The 21,173-nt window shown below is 38.2% G+C and overlaps 1 protein-coding gene across 1 annotated transcript in view; it reads left to right on the forward strand.

The window, feature by feature from the left end:
* Positions 1-5,435: 5,435 nt before the first annotated feature.
* The window catches only part of Pdhb (Pyruvate dehydrogenase E1 beta subunit), a 72,664-nt gene continuing 56,926 nt past the window's right edge, over positions 5,436-21,173 (forward strand). Inside the window, exon 1 of the mRNA XM_076177132.1 lies at positions 5,436-5,585. Within this exon, the coding sequence (XP_076033247.1) occupies positions 5,547-5,585 (39 nt within the window). The 5' untranslated portion in view covers positions 5,436-5,546. The remainder of the gene's footprint in view (positions 5,586-21,173) is intronic.

A 21,173-nucleotide genomic window follows, 5' to 3' on the forward strand; every position in this document is an offset into this window, starting at 1 on the left:
TTTCTAGTCTCTCTTCATATGATAGTTTTGAGAGTGTTGGTGCCAGTTTTGTAATTGCTCTTTGTATTCTTTCAAGTTTTTTTTTATACATTTTTTTGTACTTGGTGACCATATCGTTGCTGCATATTCCAATCTTGGTCTTATCAGGGTGATTAGGATTTTCTTCACCATTTCTTCATCCAGGTATGTAAATGCAACTTTGATTGTTCTTATTAAATTATAGATTTCTCCAAAAATCTTATTTATATGTTTCTCAGGTGACATATTATTCATAACAATGACTCCCAGGTCCTTCTCATTTTCTACTTTTTTTATTCCTTCTTCTCCCAATTTATATGCTCCTGTTATTCTGTTTTTGCCTTTTCCAAATTCCATTATACTACACTTTTTTGTATTGAACTCCATCTCCCACTTCCTACTCCATTCCTGTACTATATTTAGGTCTCTCTGTAGTGATTCACAATCTTCTTCAGTTTTCACTCTTTTCAGTAGTTTTGCATCATCTGCAAAGAAGCTCATATAGCTTTCAATTCCTTCATCCATATCATTAATATATATAGCAAACATTATTGGGGCCAGAACTGTTCCCTGCGGAACACCGCTTATTACTTCATCCCATTTTGAGTGCTGGTTTCTTATCACTACTCTCATTTTTCTTTCTTTCAAAAAGTCTTCCATCCAATTTAGTAGTTTTCCCTGTATTCCTCCTTCAGTTTCTAATTTCTTAAGCAACTTCTTATGTGGTACTTTGTCAAAAGCTTTCTTTAGGTCTAGAAATGCACAGTCCGCCCATTCATCTCTTTCTTGTATTATATCTATTAGCCTTGAATAGAAACATATTAAATTGGTGACGCATGATCGTCCTTGTCTGAATCCAAATTGCCTTGGATTTAACACTTTGTTTTTTTCTAAATATTCTACCCATCTACTTTTGATAATTCTTTCACAAATTTTTGCTATTGTACTTGTTATAGCGACTGGTCTATAGTTTGTAGGTTCTTCTTTATTTCCTCCTTTATATATAGGTACTATATTTGCTTTTTTCCAATCTTCTGGAACTTTTCCTTCTTTCAAGGAACTGTTTATTATGCTATGTATTATGTCTGCCAGTTCATTCCTGCATTCTTTCAGAATCCAGTTTGCTATATCATCTGGTCCATGCGATTTTCTGACATCAAGGTTACTCAAGTGTGTTAATATTTCATTCTTTGTTACTTCTATTTCTTCCATAGGGGGGACTTTCTCTTTCCATTCAATCTCTTCAGGTTGTATATTCTCCCTTGTAAACACTGATTTAAAATGTTTGTTCATAATTTCCTCCATTTCCATTTCCTCAGTGTATTCAACTCCCTCTTGTCTTAATTTCTCCAAGTCCTGTTTGTTTTTCAGTTTATTGTTTACAAATCTGTAGAATAGTTTTGGTTGATCTTTACACTTTTGTATGACATCTTTTTCATATTTTCTCTTTTCTTCCCTGCACGTTTGTACATATTCATTTCTATAACCGGTATATATTTTCCATTTTTCAGGTCTTCTGTCTTTTTTCCATCTGGTCCAGGCTTTGTCTCTTTTGTCTTTTAACTCCCTACAACTTTTGTTGTACCAGCATTTTACATATTCTTTTTCTTGTTTTTGTCTTGGGACATACTTTTCCACTCCTTTTTTGTAAATTTTTGTCAAAATATTCCATTTCTCTTCCACTGTTGTTTCTTCTTTGTATATTTCTTCCCAGTTTTCTTGTTGAAAGAATTCTCTTATTTTATCAAAGTTTGTTTTTTCATACATCAATCTTCCTTTTCTATATTGCTAATTTCTTTTCCTATATTTTTCTTCAATAAGTTCCAGTTCAATCAATATGTGGTCACTTTTACTTATTGGTGTTTTATATTCAATCTTGTCCACTATTTCAGGTTCAGATGTAATTATTAAGTCTAGTCTCGATGGTTCTTCTTCATTTCTATACCTGGTGTTCTCCTGAATCCATTGTGTCATTGTATGGTCAGTAATCATCTCAAGTAGAGCGTTTCCCCATGAGCCGTCTCCACCCTTTACTGTCATCTCTTCCCAGCAGATTTCTTTGCAATTAAAGTCGCCCATTATAACTATTCTTCCTCCATCTTCCATTATTTTATTTAATGTTATCTTTGTGTCCTCTAACATACTTTTATGTTCACTCTCCTCCCATGAGGCTGTTTTCGGAGGCACATAATTTATCACAAATTTTCTGTTCTTTTTATCTCTGTCTTCCACTTCTATCATAATCTTCTCTACTGTATTCTTTCCATATATGACACCTTTCACATTTATATCCTTCTTAGTCAGGAACATAACTCCACCCCCTTGCTTTTTCTCTCTGTTTCTAATCCAATAATTATATGCATCATGTCCTACACTGTTGGGTGGTAGTGGGCCTTTTAATTTTGTTTCTACAATTTCCATTATGTCCGGTTCTTTTTCTTTCAAATAATCATTCAGCTCATTCAATCCTGTTATTAATCCATCTATATTTGTGTAAGACACTCTTAGTTTTCTGTCACTTCCATTGTGTTCTCTGTTTCCCTTTTGTTTTTCTCTTGTATGTCGAACTGCCTTAGTTTCATATTCACTACTCTCCAATAGAATCTCTCTTTCTCTGACTCCGTTCTGCTCTCATTTTTTTTTCTTAGCTTCAAGTCTTTTCTGCTTTTCTTCCTCTCTTTCCTCTTTATTTATTTCCCTTTTTATCCATACCTTTTTATATTGTTCACTTGTTGCCAGTTTCCCTGTTTTGGATAAGATATTCTCTGCCGTCATTTGTGACCTGAATTTAATCTTAATTGGTCTGGTCTTATCTGTACTATACTTTCCGAGCCTGAATTTTCCTCAATTTCCTTCATAATTTCTGGTTCATCTTCCTGAACTAGTTTTAGTAAACTGCTTACTTTTTCATTTTCCTCATTGGTTCTTGAGGTTCTATCTGGGTTATGTTTCTCTTCCATTCCTAATATAATTATACATTTCTTTTTGTCAGCTAAGTCTCTTACTATATTCTCCTTCTGTCTCATCACTTTAATAACTGAGTCTTCAGTTTGTTCTCTCATTTGCTGTTTAATTATATCAGTAAATGCAACTTTACTGTTTTCTTTTATCGACTTCCATCCCTCGCTGTTTTCTTTACTATTCCTCTTCAATTCCTCATTCTCCACCTTTACTTCTTTTAACTGTCTTTTCAGGTTTTCTATTTCATCAGTTAAGTTTTTGTTCGCCTTCTCTAGTTCTTCTAATTTTTCAACCCTTCGTAGAATATTGTTAACATGACCGAACCTACGCTCCAAGTCCTCGATCATCTTATCGACCTTCTCTTCTAGTCTTGTCAGTCGGGGGGGGGGGTTGTGTCCCCCCCACCCTCTTTAAATCCCTGGAAAATATTCTCATCACTTTCTACTGTATTGCTCTTACCTATACTTCTAATCTTTACATTTTTATTAGTAATTTCATCGTCGTCGGGGGGCCGTTTGTTTACCTTTCGCCTGTCTGCCTGGGCCAAGTCTACTCCTTCCTCATTTCCTTCCATTTCCCTCAGTAATCCCTCCCCTTCTCCTCTTTCCCTACTTTCCTACTACCCCACGAGCAATTTCCCCCCCACCCTGTAAATAAAATAGGCACTTCTCTTTGCGTTGGGATCCACAAAACTTCAATTTTCTTCAGAACGTCTTCTAAGCCGTCCGTTCGTTGAAGTGTGTGTGTGTTCACCATGGTCTTTGGATCCACGTGTTGGACTCGCGCGCGCGCGCGTGTGTGTGTTGAGATTAAGTACTACATATCCAATAAAGGAGTATTACATATACAATAAGGAGAAGAATGACATAGGTCAGACCAAGACGAAGACTCGGTTCCACAGAGTGCCGTATTCAAATAGGAATGGCATCTTCCCAGAGTAGCGCCAGTGCTACAGACCAATGTTGAAGAAGGAACTGCTTCAGTACCGGTGGGGGGGGGGGGGTGAAACCAAGGGGTAGTAAGTGTACCTCACAGTGAACGAGAGGTGTTGTGACAGAAGTGAACTCGCGAAATAACATTTCCGTCGAGGGAGTGTCTTGACATATCCTGGATCTTCGTCGTGTGGTGGATAGCAGAGAAAATGACGAAGAGAGTTACAATGAGGCAGTGGACAGGAAAGCAACGCTTCAGCGACCGCAGCGTAACAGACGCCCCCAGATTGCTTGAAGGACTACGAAGTACGAGACGGGGAAAACGAAGAATAAGTTGATCTCGAGATCAGTGGAGTGTGTGGGAATGTGGTAAGTGGTGAGTATGGGTGTGCAGTTGTCATCCCCTGTACGGGAGCAAAAATCACTCCTTAGACTGCGAGGAAGGGGCGTCGGTCGAGGGGACAAGGTCGTGTCGAGCGAACGAGGGGAGAGAAAAGGAGTAAGAGAAGTCCAGCGGAGGAAATATAGATAATAGTTAGGCCTAAGTGATAGGATTAGACAGGTATTATTAGTGAGAGAGCAGTAAAAGTGACGTTGTCATTGTGTCCTGCGACGACGAAGAAAAGGAGGAAGAACAGCCCCAGGGTAAGTGAATTGTGCGTCGTATCCAGCCATACCAAACTTTCTTGTTGCACATAAAAGTACCAAATTTAGTACTTTAGTACCAAACACGGCAACACTGCAGTGACGTTTTGAATCACGAATTTGCCAGAAAGTGATTGTTGTCACGCTATTTTATTGATAAGAGGGAAGCAAGAGGTGGTGAATATGGTTGTGCGCCTTGGCTTACTTCCATAAATTAAACAAGGGGAATCCGGGGAAGAGGCCCTTAATACAAATATAGACCCAATGATAGTAATAACAGCTGCAAATCTGTAACCTAAACGTGACCAGGATTTCCCAAAACATCCGTAGATAACCAAATTATCAATATTTCCCCTAGATACACTACAAAATTTCAATCTGGAGAAACAATGATTGTTTCTCCAGATTGAAATTTTGTAGTGTATCTAGGGGAAATATTGATAATTTGGTTATCTACGGATGTTTTGGGAAATCCTGATTTGATTTATGGAAGTCTGGGGATTGTTACAATCCCCAGACATGGTAGAGGTAATGTAGATGAAGATGTGTAGTTAGTCTTTATTTCGACAGCTCCTTATGATTGTCCTCGTTTTCTTGATATCTTACTGTAGAAAAATGGTTATGTTTTCTCTTTCCATGCAAATTTTACATCATATTCTTTGAGTTCTATGAGTCGTTTTTCTTGGTGTAAGAACAGGAACGCCGCAATTATTATGTTGTCGTATTGGTGTTAGGTATCAAAACATACAGTGATACATGCATCCGAACGGATTAATCTTTCATTTGACAATTTTTTTTATTCTTAAATAATAACAGAAGACCTTTATTTATTTATTTCAATTACAATGATATTAAAATAGTAATGCTTTGTGTGGCAATGGTCATATTTTAATATGGTGTTTTATTTCCCACTGTATCGAACACGGTGTTTTCACAGGGTGCCAATAGAATTGTTTTTCTGAGGGGACAACCGGCACTCTAAGTAGAAATATGGCTGGCACAAGCATAGGAGTGACAAATTTAGTGAAGGTATGAAAACTAGGGTATATTCATTTAATGGCACATATACATTATTATACCAGTCTGAGATGGTTTATTCAAGTGACCTTGCAGACGACGTAAAGGAAGGTAACTGATAGTTTTGGAATCTATTTTGGATTACAATTTACTATATTAGTATATATTTGACAGACCTATTGTGAGCACACAGTAAACAACCTGTTAACCTTATATATGCAGTAAAGATCTGGATTCATTCCCATGTGTCAAAAATGTTCCATAACCTTGAAATTGTTTTCCTAGAGTTAATAGATATGGGCACAAAATAGAAATAAAAATATCCCTTAAATTCTTGTTGCATATGACAGACAATTTCATTAGAAACAAAATTCTTTTTAAATTTTTTGAATAGCTTGAAAAATAAGGGAGATATGATTTCTTAAATTATTTTTTTTATCACGAATTTTTGGCTAGACCTACCATAACAAAAGGTTAGAATTAATGGTGATTTGTAAATATTTTGGTAAAGAAATACACATAAACTCTAAACCACTGGTCCAATTTAAAATTTTATTGAAATTTTGAATACTTGGGCTTCATTGGTCAACAAATTACCTGAGCATGTCAAAAACAATGTGGAACATCTCCATCATACCAAATTAAAATTTGCCTTTTCAAGCAACTATTAAGTTGTCAATTTAGTGATGATCAGTAAAATCCAAACCCCTGGCCCAGTTGACATGCAATTTGGCATGTGAAGGTTTTATGGGTCAACAAATCATCTGAGCACGTCAAAACAATGCAGGACCTTCCTTTTATACTATTCTTACTAACACCTTCCATGTAATTGCTATGGCAATTATTGTCAATTTAGAGATAATCATCCTTAAAATCCAAATGCCTGGCCCAATTGACATGCAGCTCGGCATTTAAATGTTTTATGTGTCAACAATTCATCTGAGAATGTCAAAAACAATGCAGGACCTTTCTGTTGTACTATTCTTACTAACACCTATGTTGCCGTGGCAGCTATTATTAATTTAGAGATAATCCTCCAATTGATATGCAACTTGGCATATGAAGATTTTATGGGTCAACAAATCACCTGAGCATGTCAAAAACAATGCAGGACCTTCCTTTTATACTATTCTTACTAAAACCTTCCATGTCGCCTTGGCAACTATTATCAATTTAGAGATAATCATCCATAAAATCCAAACCCCTGGCCCAGTTGACATGCAACTTGGCATGTGAAGGTTTTCTGGGTCGACAAATCACCTGAGCATGTCAAAAACAATGTAGGACCTTCCTTTTATACTATTCTTACTAACACCTATCATGTAACATGTTTCATCAATGTAATGTATATGCAGCTAAAAGAACTCTATGACATTAAAAAGTGCATATATAGGTGCCTTAGCCTTTACCCTTAGATTGCCTCTCGGTACACTAAGCAGGCAGTACTACAATTATCCTAAGACCTAACTTAAATTTACATTGATATTGGTGCATTATTTGGTATTTGCTCAGTTGTGTACATGGAAGCGATATTGTGTTAAAAAATTAAATACTAATTTTGTAAATTATAATACATGAATGTAATATGCGATTTTCTTAGTGGAAATAAAAATGAAAAATACCTTGCTACAAGCAAATATACTAACAAACGAAGTCGCTAGCATAGGATTACAAAGGATTACAAAGGCGGAGCATGCCGACAGGAGACCTTTTGGTCCATATCTAGGTTGGATGCAAAAAAAAATCATAATGATAATAAAATAATAAAGTAAAAACTATAATAATGTAAATAACAAATAAAATACATAAATAAATGCATAGGTATAGTTAAATGATAAACAAACAGGTAAATAGTAAATAATAAATTGACTTATAACTTGATACAGGTCTTTAAGATTTTAAAGGGAATTGACAACATCAAAAGTGACAAAATTTTCACATTGAATGAGAATCAGACAAGAAACAATGGTCTCAAACTGTCTGGAAATAGATTCAATTTGGAAGTAGGTAGAAACAACTTTGCCAACTGTGTAGTTAATGAATGGAATAAACTTCCTGCACAGGTAGTGCAATGTAGTTCAGTTCAAAGCTTTAAGAATCATTTAGATAAATACCTAAGTAAGATGCTGTAATGATTATAATTTATCTTATATTATTTTTGTTTTTGTTTTGTTATCATTTGTCTGTGTGATTTTCATTTAGTATTAGTTATATGTCAATTTATTATTATTTGCTATTTACCTGTTTGTTTATTATTTAACTATACCTATGCATTTATTTATGTATTTTATTTGTTATTTACATTATTATAGTTTTTATTTATTGTTTTATTATTATGATTTTTGTTTTCGCATCCGACCTAGATATGGATCAAAAGGTCTCCTATCGGCATGCTCCGCCTTTGTAATCCTTTGTAATCCTTTGTAAATCAAACAGACAAATGATAACAAAACAAAAACAAATAATATAAAATAAATTATAATCATTACAGCATCTTGCTTAGGTGTTTATCTAAAGGATTCTTAAAGCTTCGAACTGAACTACATTGCACTACCTGCGCAGGAAGTTTATTCCATTCATTAACTACACGGTTGGCAAAGTTGTTTCTACCTACTTCCAAATTGAATCTATTTCTGGACAGTTTGAGACCATTGTTTCTTGTCTGATTCTCATTCAATGTGAAAATTTGGTCATTTTTGATGTTGTCAATTCCCCTTAGAATTTTAAAGACCTGTATCAAGTCACCTCTAAGTCTACGCTTTTTTAGGGAAAACAGATTCGTTTGTTTTAGTTGATTTTTTATGATTTATTTTTGATATTTGGAATCAGTTTTGTGGGTCACCGTTGTACTTTTTCTAGTCTGTCAATGTCTTTAATGAGATTTGGTGACCATACGGAAACCGCATATTCCAAATGTGGACGAACTAACGATTTCTATAGCTTGTTAATGAGTGATGGACTTTTGAAATCAGAAGATCGCACAATCAGTCATAGAATCTTATTTGCTTTCTCAGAGGCTGAAATACACTGCTTGGGTGATTTGAAGTCGTTACTGATAATTACATTGAGATCTTTTTCACTATCCACTTTTGTTAACAAACCTCCAAATAACTTGTAATCGTACTTACTGTTATTTTTACCTATGTGCATTACTTTGCATTTACTTGTGTTAAATTTCATTAGCCACTTTTCAGACCATTGCTGTATTTTATCTAAATCTTCTTGAATATCTAATTGGTTTAAGTGATAATTTGCCATTCTGCACAGTTTTGTATCATCAGCAAATTTGGAAACAGTAGATTTTAGTCCATGGTCTATATCATTTATACCGGTATATACTATGAATAGAAGTGGCCCAAGAACGGAACCCTGAGGAACTCCACTTGTAACATTTTTCCATCTAGAAGTTTTTCCATTTAAAACAACTCTGTATTCGACCATTCAACCAATTACTAGTCCAACTTAATAGGCTACCACTTATTCTGTGTGAAGCTAATTTAGTAATTAGTCTTTCGTGTGGGACGGTATCAAAAGCTTTTGCAAAGTCTAGATATATTAGATCTATATTGTTTCTTTTGTCATAATTCGAGATAACTGTTGTAGAATTCGAGTAAGTCACGCAAGAACGTTACCGTCTGAAACCATGCTGGCTATCATTTATCAAACGGTTACTTTCTAAATGATGTTCGATAGCATCTCTGATGATAGTTTCCAATATTTTTCCTACAATTGAAGTCAAACTTATAGGTCTATAGTTATTTGGTTTCTATTTGTCACCTTTTTTGAATATGGGAGTAACGTTAGCTAGCTTCCATTCTCTTGGGACATATCCGGATATGATGGATTTCTTGAAAATAATTTCTAATGGAACAACAATCTCATTTTTCATTTCCTTAAAGATTCTTGGATGCCAACCATCAGGCCCTGGTGTTTTATTAACTTTGAGTTTATCTATACACCTTTTAATAGTTTACCCTAGACTTTTCACAGGTTTCAGTTTGGAGTTCACTTTGAGGTGTTTCATTTACGAATACCGAGCTAAAATAATTGTTTAAGATATTACATATTCCTTCATTTAAATATTCAAGTTGACCATCAGCAGATTATAGTGGACCAATGTGATTCCTAACAACCTTTTTACCTCTAATGTAACTATAGAATTCTTTGGGATTCTCTTTGGATTTATCAGCGATGTTCATTTCGTATTGTCGTTTTCTTTTTCTTATTGTCTTTTTTAAATCTCTCTGTATTGATACATAATTTTCATAGTCATTAGATGCACCCGAGCACTTATATTTCTTATAAGCCTGTCTCTTTTTAGCAATACTTTTTTCAGTTTCTTTGTCGAGCCACTTTGGGCGAGCCTGATTTGGGGGACGTCTGTCCTTAAAAGGACATCTATTAGTCTTAAATAAAAACACATTAAGTTTGTGATGCATGATCGTCCTTGTTTAAATCCAAATTGCCTTGGATTTAGTATGTTATTTTTTCCAAATGGCTTACCCGTCTACTTTTGATCATTCTTTCACAAATTTTAGCTATAGTACTTGTAAGAAAGAACGGTCTATAGTTAGTAGGGTCTTCTTTGTTTCCCCCTTTATATATTGGTACTATATTTGCTCTTTTCCAATATTCTGGAACTTTTTCTTCTTTCAATGAACTGTTTATTAGACTACGTAATTTGTCTGTTAGTTCATTCCTGCATTCTCTCAAAATCCAGTTTGCCATTTTATCTGGTCCATTGTTGTTTTCTTTTTCTTATTTTCTTTTTTAAATCTCTCTGTATTGATACATAACTTTTATAGTCATTAGATACACCTGAGCACTTATATTTCTTATAAGCCTGTCTCTTTTTAGCAATACTTTTTTCAGTTTTTTTGTCGAGCCACTTTGGGCGAACTTGATTTGGGGGACATCTGTCCTTAAAAGGAATATAAGTGTGAATCATCTTACATACATATACCAAGGCTTTTTCCCCCTTTCAAGGGAGGTAGCCAAAAAGGGAAAGGCATAAAAACACTCCCACCCATTTCATCCCTAAATACACTCCACACCCCTCCCACCCTCCCTCTCATCTGAGCACCTCCTGGATGATGGGTCATCCCTGCACCTTGCCCTCCGCCCTGGGTCAGAAGCAGTGTCGCAAGACACAGCACATCCACAGCAAGGCCGCTTCATTCAATTGGCGACCCCCCCCCCCTCTCCATCCCCCCTTGCATATAAGGAGAGGACAGGGAGAAATCCCTTCGGGCTGCGTCAAAATTTACTCACACATACTACCCGCGGGGCGGCCCCCCCCCCCCCCCCCCCCCCCCCCCGCCCATTCCTCCTCATGCAATCACAACATCATCCATATACAACCATTCTCCACTCACCTCTGTCTTCCGTCCTCTCCCTTCCTTCCTCAACAGACATTCCCCTCTTCCCCAAAGCCCCCTTCACCCCATCCATCCACCTCATCCTAGGACGTCCCCTCATGTTCACTCCCTCCACAACTGCCTTCCATACCTCTTTTACTAGTCTTTCTTCACTCATTCTTTCCATGTGTCCAAACCATCCTAATATTCTTTCATCAACCCTATCTCCCAGCTCCTTTTTCACCCCTGTTCTCCTCCTCACCTCCTCATTTCTCACTCTATCTAGCCTAGTAACCCCCATCATACTTCTCAGACACCTCATCTCAAACACATTCAAACTCCTTCTCTCTTCCTCTCTTATGTTCCATGTTTCTGCCCCATACAGTGCTGTTGGCACAATCACTCCTTCATACAGTCTCCTCTTCGCATCCATTCCTAAATGTCTATTCCTCATTACACTCTTTAATCCACCAAGGCATTTACTCGCTTCTCTCAATCTACATTCTACCTCCACCTTCACTCCACCTTTTCCTGCTACACTTGCACCCAAGTATCTAAAACTATCCACTTCCTCCAGTCGCTCTCCCTTAATGTTCACTTCCAGTCTACTGCCACTTTCACCCCTTACATCTCATCACCTTACTTTTACCCACATTTATCTTTAGCTTTCTTCTATCACATACTCAATACCCGTCTGGGGTATTGGCTGCTTGTTATTGTGGCAAAGTAGCATGCAGTCGATACTTTAGGGTCTATATGGGGCGCCCCTATGGACCAGAGCCACACATCATTTTGTCTATGATAGAAGAAAACTCTGTTCATAGAGAAATGATGACACTTTTATACTACGACTGTCCTTCCGTTATGCTGTCCCCCAACCCCTTGTTGCTGTCCTGTACCATTTCTCTGAGTATTCTCTTTCTGTGATGGGGGAATTCCCTGTGGTGGGGGAAAAGAATACTGCCACCAAGTATCCCACTTGGATCGTAAGAGGCGAGAAGAAAGGGACGGGGAGTGGGACTAGGCATCCTTCTCCCTGTAGCCCCACGGGGCATATATCCTAAAAACAAAAGTGAATCATCTTAGTGAGCGTATTTTGAAATATTTCCCATGTCTGATCTACAGGTCTTTCGTTTAATTTTGCCTCCCAATCTGTAAGCTGAAGCTCCCGACGTAGTCCTATGAACTGAGCTTTACTTAAATCAGGTATTTTAGAAACACAAGTATCTATTCTAAAAAATTTTAGGAGTTTGAATCTAACTAAGTTGTGATCGCTATTTGCAACAGTTTCACTGACTTCTACATCAGTTACTATGCTTTTGCGGTTAGTGATCAATAGATCGAGTAAGTTTCCATATCTTGTGGGCTCTTTTACATGCTGAATTAAGTAATTGTCACCAAGAAAATCAATCAAGCGACTACCTATATGGCCATGTTCAAGGGTCATCCAATCAATGTCAGTAAAATTGAAATCACCCATTATCAATAAATCCCGGTTGCAGAAACTAGACAGTTCTTGAAATAACAGTTTGTCGTCTGCTAATGATAATGTCTTTGGCCTATATATTACACCTATATTAATTTTTTGTCCATTTGTTTGGGTTAACTCAACCCACAAACTATCGTATGCATCCTGTTTCACTTTCTCTAAAACACAAGCATGAACATTGTTTTTTAACATACAACAGAACACCCCCACCTTTCTTGTGGTTTCTATCCTGATGAAAGTGTTTAAATCCTGCAATAGGATAGGGATGCCTTCTTGTCATTTGTCAAGTGTTGTGTGCCCGGTCCAGTTGAGGCCTGGTGTATGCCCTTGGTACTTCAGCCAGTACCTCACAAGGTATATATTCTTGAAGGAATGCTATGGAATTGAAATCTATGCATTCCTTCAAGCTATGAGAAACCTATATACCCCACAATCAGAAAGAGTGATTGAACAGGCTGCCAACATCTGTGACAACGATGACAATGATCCGGATGACTGTAAATTACAGGTACCAATTTACTAAATACACGTGAGGTTAGGTTAGAATAGACGAATTTATCATCCTTTCATTTCTTAGACGTTGGCATCTATCATAACAAGCATGGCACCATTCGTCCGGCATGACTTCGTTACTTACGGAATCTATTTTAGCATTTTTTTTTTTCGCCAAGAAAATTGCCTATTACGTTGATACATTATAATTTACAAAATAACCCATTATTTTTCACACCAATTTACTTGGGTATTGGCTGCATGTTATTGTGGCAAAGTAGCATGCAGTTGATACTTTAGGGTCTATATAGGGCTCCCCTATGGACCAGAGCCACATATAATTTTGTCTGTGATAGAGGAAAACTCTACATAGAGAAATGATGACACTTTTATACTATGACTGTTCCTCCATTATGCTGTCCCCCAACCCCTTGTTACTGTCCTGTACCATTTCTCTGAATATTCATTTCCTTTTTTTTTTCCTACCTACCCTGTGGTGGGAGAAAAGAATACTGCCAGCAAGTATTTCCACTTGAGTTGTAGAAGGCGACAAAAAAGGGGCAAGGGATGGGATTAGGAGTCCTACTACCTGTAGCCCCAAAAGGGGACATACCTAAAAAAGAAAGTAAAGGCATAAGAGGGTCTGGGAGTTTTCTAACCAGTACCCTAAGGTTTGGGTCTTTTAATGTGCGTGGATGTGGTACAGATGAGAGTAAAAGGGAAGAGATAGACAGTATGTTTGTGAGAAGAAAGATGAATGTACTGGCTGTGAGTGAAACTAAAATGAAAGGAAAGGGCAACTGTGAGTTTGGGAGTGTAGCTGGGAGGTACTTAGGAGTGAATAGGGGATGAGGGAGAGAAGGGGTGGCTATACTAATAAGTGAAGAGATAAATAAGTGGGTAGTGGAGTGGAAGGTGTCATCAAGGTTGATGTGGATGAAGGTGAAGCTGGGAAAGGAGATGTGGGTTTTTGTAAGTGCATATGGGCCTGGTAGTGAGAAGAACATAGAGGAAAGGGAGGCATTTTGGGTATATATAAATGAGTGCATAGAGGGATTAGGGAGAAATGTCAATGTAGTTGTATTGGGAGACCTAAATGCTAGGGTAGGAAATAAACCAATTGATGGAGTGATTGGGAAGTATGGAGTTCGAGGCAAAAATCGTAGTGGAGAATTGATGGTGGAGATGTGTCTTGAAAGAGAGTTGATGATAGCAAATACAGTGTTTAAGAAGAAAGTCAAGCATAAGTACACATGGGAGAGGGTGGTGGATGGAAGGGTGGCAGATAGAGCATTATTGGACTATATAGTGGTGACTAGGAGTATGGTAGGAAAAGTTAAGGATGTACATGTTCTAAGGGGAGAGAGTGGGGGAATATCGGATAATTTCCTGGTGGAAGGTAAATTGAGAGTGGAGAAAGAGGAAAAGGGCAGAAGGTAGGGAGGTACTTAGTGTGAACTGCTTAAATGAATAAAAAAAAAAGGAGAATGAGTATAAGAAGTTGAGAGAGGAGTGGGAGAGAGTAATGGATAGAGTAGAACTAGGAGTGGAGGAGGAATGGGGATGGTTCAAGGAGGGAGTCATAAGGTGTGCAAAGATGGTGTGTGGAACAAGGAGGGTGGGAGGAAATAGAAAGAAGGGTAGTGAGTGGTGGGATGAGGAAGCAAAGAAGGGTGTAGAAGAGAAGAAGCAGGCATTCATAGATTGGCTATAAATTAGGACGAGGGAATCGTATGAGAGGTACAAAGTAAAGAGAGAGGAAGTTAAGCATAAGATAAAGGAAGCAAAGAGGAGAGCAGATGTGAAATGGGGAAAGAGTATGACAAAATTTTGAAAGTAATAAAAATATGTTTTGGAAGGAAGTTAAAAGAGGAAGAGGAGGTAAATCAAGTAGAGAAGAAAAGGTAAAAGGTGCAGATGGAGAGATGATAATGGAAGAGAAGGCAGTGAGAGGAAGGTGGGCAGAGTATTTTAGGGAGTTGCTAAATGTGAAGGATAGGGAAGGAAAGGTAGTTGCAGTGGGAAGCGCTAAGAGAATGAGAGTGATGAGTGAGGAAAATGGAGGAGAAATAGGGAAGGACGAAGTGAAAGCAGCTGTTAAGATGATGAGAGCAGGTAAGGAACCTGGGTTGGATGGATGCCATGCAGAATGTCTGAAGAAAGGAGGTACAGTTATGGTGGACTGGCTGATGAGGTTATTTAATGTTTGTTTAAGTGAGGATAGAGTGCCAGGACTGGAGGAGTGCCTGTATAGTTCCGCTTTATAAAGGAAAGGGGGACAAATGTGAGTGTAATAGTTACAGAGGGATCAGCTTGTTGAGTGTAGTTGGGAAGGCTTATGGGAGGGTCTTGATTGAGAGGATTAGGAGAGGAAGAGAGGGAGTAATTGGTGAGGAACAGTGTGGTTTTAGGACAGGTAAGGGATGTGTAGATCAGATTTTTGTGGTAAGACAGATATGTGAGAAAGCTATTGGAAAAGGTAAGGATGTTTTTTTTGGCTTTTATGGATCTGGAAAAGGCTTACGACAGGGTAGACAGGAAGCTACTGTGGGAGGTACTGCAGACATATGGGATAGGAGGAAAGCTGTTAAGAGCAGTCAAGAGTTTTTATGAGAGTAGTAGAGCTTGCGTTAGGATTAGAAATGGAGAGAGTGAATGGTTTGAGGTAAAGGTGGGACTTCGTCAGGGATATGTTATGTTGCCCTGGCTGTTCAATCTTGGATGGGGTGGTGTGAGAGGTGAATGCAAGGGTAGTGGGTCAGGGGTTGGAGATGATTAAAGAAAATGGAGAAAAGTGGGAGGTGAGCCAGCTGTTGTTTGCTGATGACACTGTGCTTGTAGCAGGATCAGAGGAGGGATTGAGGAAGTTAGTGACAGAGTTTGAGAAGGTGTGTGGAAGAAGGAAGCTGAAGATAAATGTGGGTAAAAGTAAGGTGATGAGATGTACAAGGGGAGAGAGTGACAGCAGGCTGGAAGTGAGCATTAAGGGTGAGAAACTGGAGGAAGTGGATAGTTTCAGATACTTGGGTGCGAATGTGACAGAAGAGGGAGGAGTGGGGGTGGAGGTAGAATGTAGATTGAGAGAAATGAGTAAATGCCATGGTGGATTAAAAAGTGTAATGAGAAATAGACATCTGGGAATGGATGCTAAGAGGAGGTTATATGAAGGAGTGATTGTGCCAACAGCAATGTATGGGGCAGAAACATGGAACATGAGAGAGGAAGAGAGAAGGAGTTTGAATGTGTTTGAGATGAAATGTCTGAGAAGTATGATAGGGGTTACTAGGCTAGATAGAGTGAGAAATAAGGAGGTGAGGAGATGAGGAGGAGAACAGGGGTGGAAAGGGAGCTGGGAGATAGGGTTGATGAAAGAGTATGAGGATGGTTTGGACACATGGAAAGAATGAGTGAAGAAAGATTAGTATAAGAAGTGTGGAAGGAGTGAATATGAGGGGGGATCTTAGGATGAGATGGATGGATGGGGTGAAAGGGGCTTTACAAAAGAGAGGAATGTCTGTAGAGGAAGGACGGAAGAGGACAGAAGATAGGGGTAAATGGAGAGGGGTTGTGTATAGATGAGGCTGTGATGCATGAGGGGGAGTGGGTGGGGGATGGGGGGTGAGGAAGTATGTATGAGAAGAAAATTTGATGCAGCCCAAAGGGATTTCTCCCCATCTTCTCCTTTCCTGCATGAGGGGACGAAGAGGGTGGGGGTTGCCGAATTTATGAAGTGGCCTTGCTGTGGATGTGCTGTGTCTTGCAACACTTTTTCTGACCCAGGGCAGTGGACAGGATGCAGGAATGACCCATCATCCAGGAGGTGCCAAGATAGGAAGGAGGGTGGAGGGGAGTGGAATATATGGGAAATGAAATGGGTGGGAGTGATTTCTGTGCCTTTTTCTTTTTGGCTATCCCCTGTGTAAGGGGGAAAAAGCCTTTGGTATATGTATGTATAGAACACATTATAACTCCACAGACATCCAACTTCACAATCTTTTGTGATTCAAAATGTGCATTATAGGCAATAGAAATCTTCAGTGGCGATAATCCTCTTAACAATGAAAATTTCACCGTGGGGGTTTCTGCTACAATGTAGAGGGATCACTATATCTTTTTGCTGGGTTCCAGCACATGTACATATATATGGAAATGAAAAAGCTGACCAACTAGCAAAGTCAGTAGCAACCAGTCTGATCCCAAAACGGTGCGCAATACCATATAGAGACATCCTTCCTAGCATCATGAATATCATCTATAAATCGTGGAAACAACAGTGGAGTGAAGTGGGACTTAAGAAAAATGAAAGAGATCACCACAAATATACACCCTTGGAAATATGAAATTATGCCAAGGAAATGGGAAGTAATTATATGTCGTCTGCATAGGATATTCAAGGCTAACCCATGGGTATCTCATGAGTGGTGAAAATCAACCTTACTGTGAAGATTGCATAATCCCCATGATTAAACATTTGCTGGTTGAATGCCCTAGTCACAGAGAACTGAGAGAGCGTCACTTCCCAAATAAGAAAGAGAGAGATGGTAACTATAATTTGGCCAAGATATTGGGAAAAGAACTGCAGTATGATTATGAGGGAGTCATTAAATTCTTAAAAGAAGTTAACCTTCTTGATAAAATTTTGTAACAAATACAAATTATTATTGAAATGTAATCCTACCACTCATTTCATTGGATAAACTCCTACATATATGTATATATTTATTCAATCTTCTCAAAAAATTTCCAGACCAACACTATAAGGGCCTGGTTAGACTCTTTGGACTGGTTGGTCCTAAAATGTGTAATAACAATGATAATCAAAACCAAATAGCTTTTAACTCTATTCAGATCTTAACATAATTTAACACCATATATATATATATATATATATATATATATATATATATATATATATGTATATATATATATATATATATGTATATATATATGTATATATATGTGTATATATATATATATATATATTTATGTGTATATATATATATATATTTATATATACAGTCGCTCCTCAACTTACGTTCATTCGTTTTACGTTTTTTCGATTTTACATTTGAACTGACTGTAAAAAAAAATTTTTTTTTTTTTTTGAGTGAAATTTTTAGTTTAGCGCGCTTTCCATAGTTCAAACGATACTTGCGCATGATGCTGCGTCCATTGTTTACATTGCACAAACGACAAACTGAACATGCCTTGCCTCATCCTCCTCTTCCTCCTCCCCCTCCTCTTCCACCATCTCGATTTATGTTGCTTGAATTTAATTTATTTGAAATTAATGTTATTATTTTACAATGATATGTGTATAATTAATGATTTAGGGGTGTTTTATAAGATACGGTAATAGAATTTACGGATGTATAGTACAGTAACAACTTACGTTCATTTTCAACTTACGTTCGGCTGTTCGGAACGTAACTAAAACGTAAGTTGAGGAGCGTCTGTATATATATATATATACAGTATATATATATATATACATATATATATATATATATATATATATATATTTATATATATATATATATATCTATATATATATATATATAAATAACCATTACACTATTTGATAACTGATACCTGATACTGAATTTAGATTTATTAAAAAATCTATACCCAAAATTGAATCTAAGAATTTAACAATTCGGCGTCCATGACCTTGGCAGTTAGGACGCCAGATGACCTTTAATTAATCAGTCAATCAAATCCCTCTTAGCTTGTCACCTTCTGGATGACAGGTCACCCCTGCATCTTGTCCACTGCCTTGGGTCAGAAGCAGTGTCACTGGACACAGCACATCCACAGCAAGGCTGCTTCATTAATTCGGTGATGCCCCCTCTCCTTCCCCTCATGCAGTAAAGGAGAAGACGGGGAGAAATCCCTTTGGGCTGGGTCAATTTATTTCTCATGCATACTTCCTCACCCCCCATTCCCCACCCACTCCCCCTCATGCATCACAGCATCATCCATTGTGACTAGGAGAAAAAAATATAAATGAAAATACTGCAGTCCAGTTGAACAATTCAATGGCTTTTGCATTTATTGATGCAAATTTCATAATGGATTTCTTCATGACAGAGAAGAAACACAAATACCTGTTTTATCTTTAAGGTTTTATCTTTTTCTAAAGAGCTGACACAAAAACATATTCTTTGGATTTTTTTTAATATAAAGTGGAATCCTGCCATTTGTCCGCCTCTCTACACGTACAACTCGTTATTCTTCCAACTTGTTCAAGTAAAATTCAACTTGTCATTCATGCACTTGCCCTGCGATTCGGACAGTGTCACCTTGTTACTGGCTGCACCACATGGTTGCTTCAGCTCAGTCTTGTGCTTGCTTCCATATGCTACGCATCATCCACGCAAGCTTCATGAAACTTTGTGCAACTTTATTGCTATTTTTTGTTATTTTTATTAAAAATAGTGCAGCTATGGGTCTAAAAAAAATTAGTGATTCAACAAAGTCTAAAAGGGTCTGGAATGGATTAATCCAAATTACATTATATCGTATGGGAAAAAATGACTCGCCATTCGTACAAATCACCATTCAAACTACCTCCTGGAATGGATTGTGTGCAAATAGCAAGGTTCCATTCTACAGAGTAACTTGATCAAAATATGATAATTGAAAATCAAGGAAAGAGGTTAAATTGGAACTGTACATGAATTTGAATATAGGTATGTTAGAAAATTTGAGAATAGGAGAGGGGACCCAATGAGCTTTTCCTGTATACTACAATTAGGTAAATACCGATTATTCTGCTAATAAGATATTTATTGAGCAAACTAGTCATGATTCACAGTGATACATTGATAGATATTAAGACATGCTTAAATGTATAAACATATATGGAGGGCTTTTTCCCCGTTATAAGAGAGGTAGCCAAAAAACAAAGGCATAAAAACCATTCCCACCCATTCCATCCCTAACATACTCTACTTCCCTCTACCCTCTTCCCTCCCTTTTATCTTGGCACTTACTGGATGACAGGTCATCCTTACATCTTGCCCACTGCTCTGGGTCAGAAGAAGTGTCACAAGACACAGCACATGCATACATACATACATACATACATATACCAAAGGCTTTTTTCCCATACACGGGGGGGGTAGCCAAAAAGAAAAAGGCCTAGAAACCACTCCCACCCACTCCAATTCCTATATATTCCACTCCCCTCCACCCTCCTCCCTCCCTCTTATCTTGGCACCTCCTGGATGATGGGTCATCCCTGCATCCTGTCCACTGCCCTGGGTCAGAAGCAGTGTCGTAAGACACAGCACATCCACAGCAAGGCCTATTCATAAATTCGGTGACCCCCCCTCTTCATCCCCCCATGCAGAAAAGGAGAAGATGGGGGAGAAATCCCTTTGGGCTGCATAATTTTTTTTTTTTCTCATACTTCCTCACCCCTCATCCCCCACCCACTCCCCCTCATGCATCACAGCCTCATCTATACACAACCCCTCTCCATTCACCCCTATCTTCTGTCCTCTCCCGTCCTTCCTCCACAGACATTCTTCTCTTTTGTAATGCCCCTATCATCCCATCCATCCATCTCATCCTAGGACGCCCCCTCAAATTCGCTCCTTCCACCTCCGCCTTCCACACTTCTTTTACTAATCTTTCTTCACTCATTCTTTCCATGTGCCCAAACCATTCTAATAATCTTTCATCAACCCTATCTCCCAGTTCCCTTTCCACCCCAGTTCTCCTCACCTCCCTCATTTCTCACTCTATCCAGCCTTCTCACTCTTATCACCCCATCATACTTCTCAGACATTTCATCTCAAACACATTCAAACTCCTTCTCTCTTCCTCTCATGTTCCATGTTTGTGCCCTGTACAATGCTGTTGGCACAATCACTCCTTCATATAACCTCCTCTTAGCATCCATTCCCAGATGTCTATTTCTCATTACACTTTTCAATCCACCAAGGCATTTAGTTGCTTCTCTCAATCTACATTCTACCTTCACCCCCACTCCTCCCTTTCCTGCCACATTTGCACCCAAGTATCTAAAACTATCCACTTCCTCCAGTCTTTCACCCTTAATACTCACTTCCAGCCTGCTGTCACTCTCTCCCCTTGTACATCTCATCACCTTACTTTTACCCACATTTATCTTCAGCTTCCTTCTTTCACACACCTTCTCAAGCTCTGTCACTAACTTCCTCAATCCCTCCTCTGATCCTGCTACAAGCGCAGTGTCGTCAGCAAACAACAGCTGGCTCACCTCCCACTTTTCTC

The sequence above is a fragment of the Oratosquilla oratoria genome, chromosome 40 (assembly GCF_046742065.1).
Source record: "Oratosquilla oratoria isolate Oo_2021 chromosome 40, ASM4674206v1, whole genome shotgun sequence".
NCBI lineage: Eukaryota > Metazoa > Arthropoda > Malacostraca > Stomatopoda > Squillidae > Oratosquilla > Oratosquilla oratoria.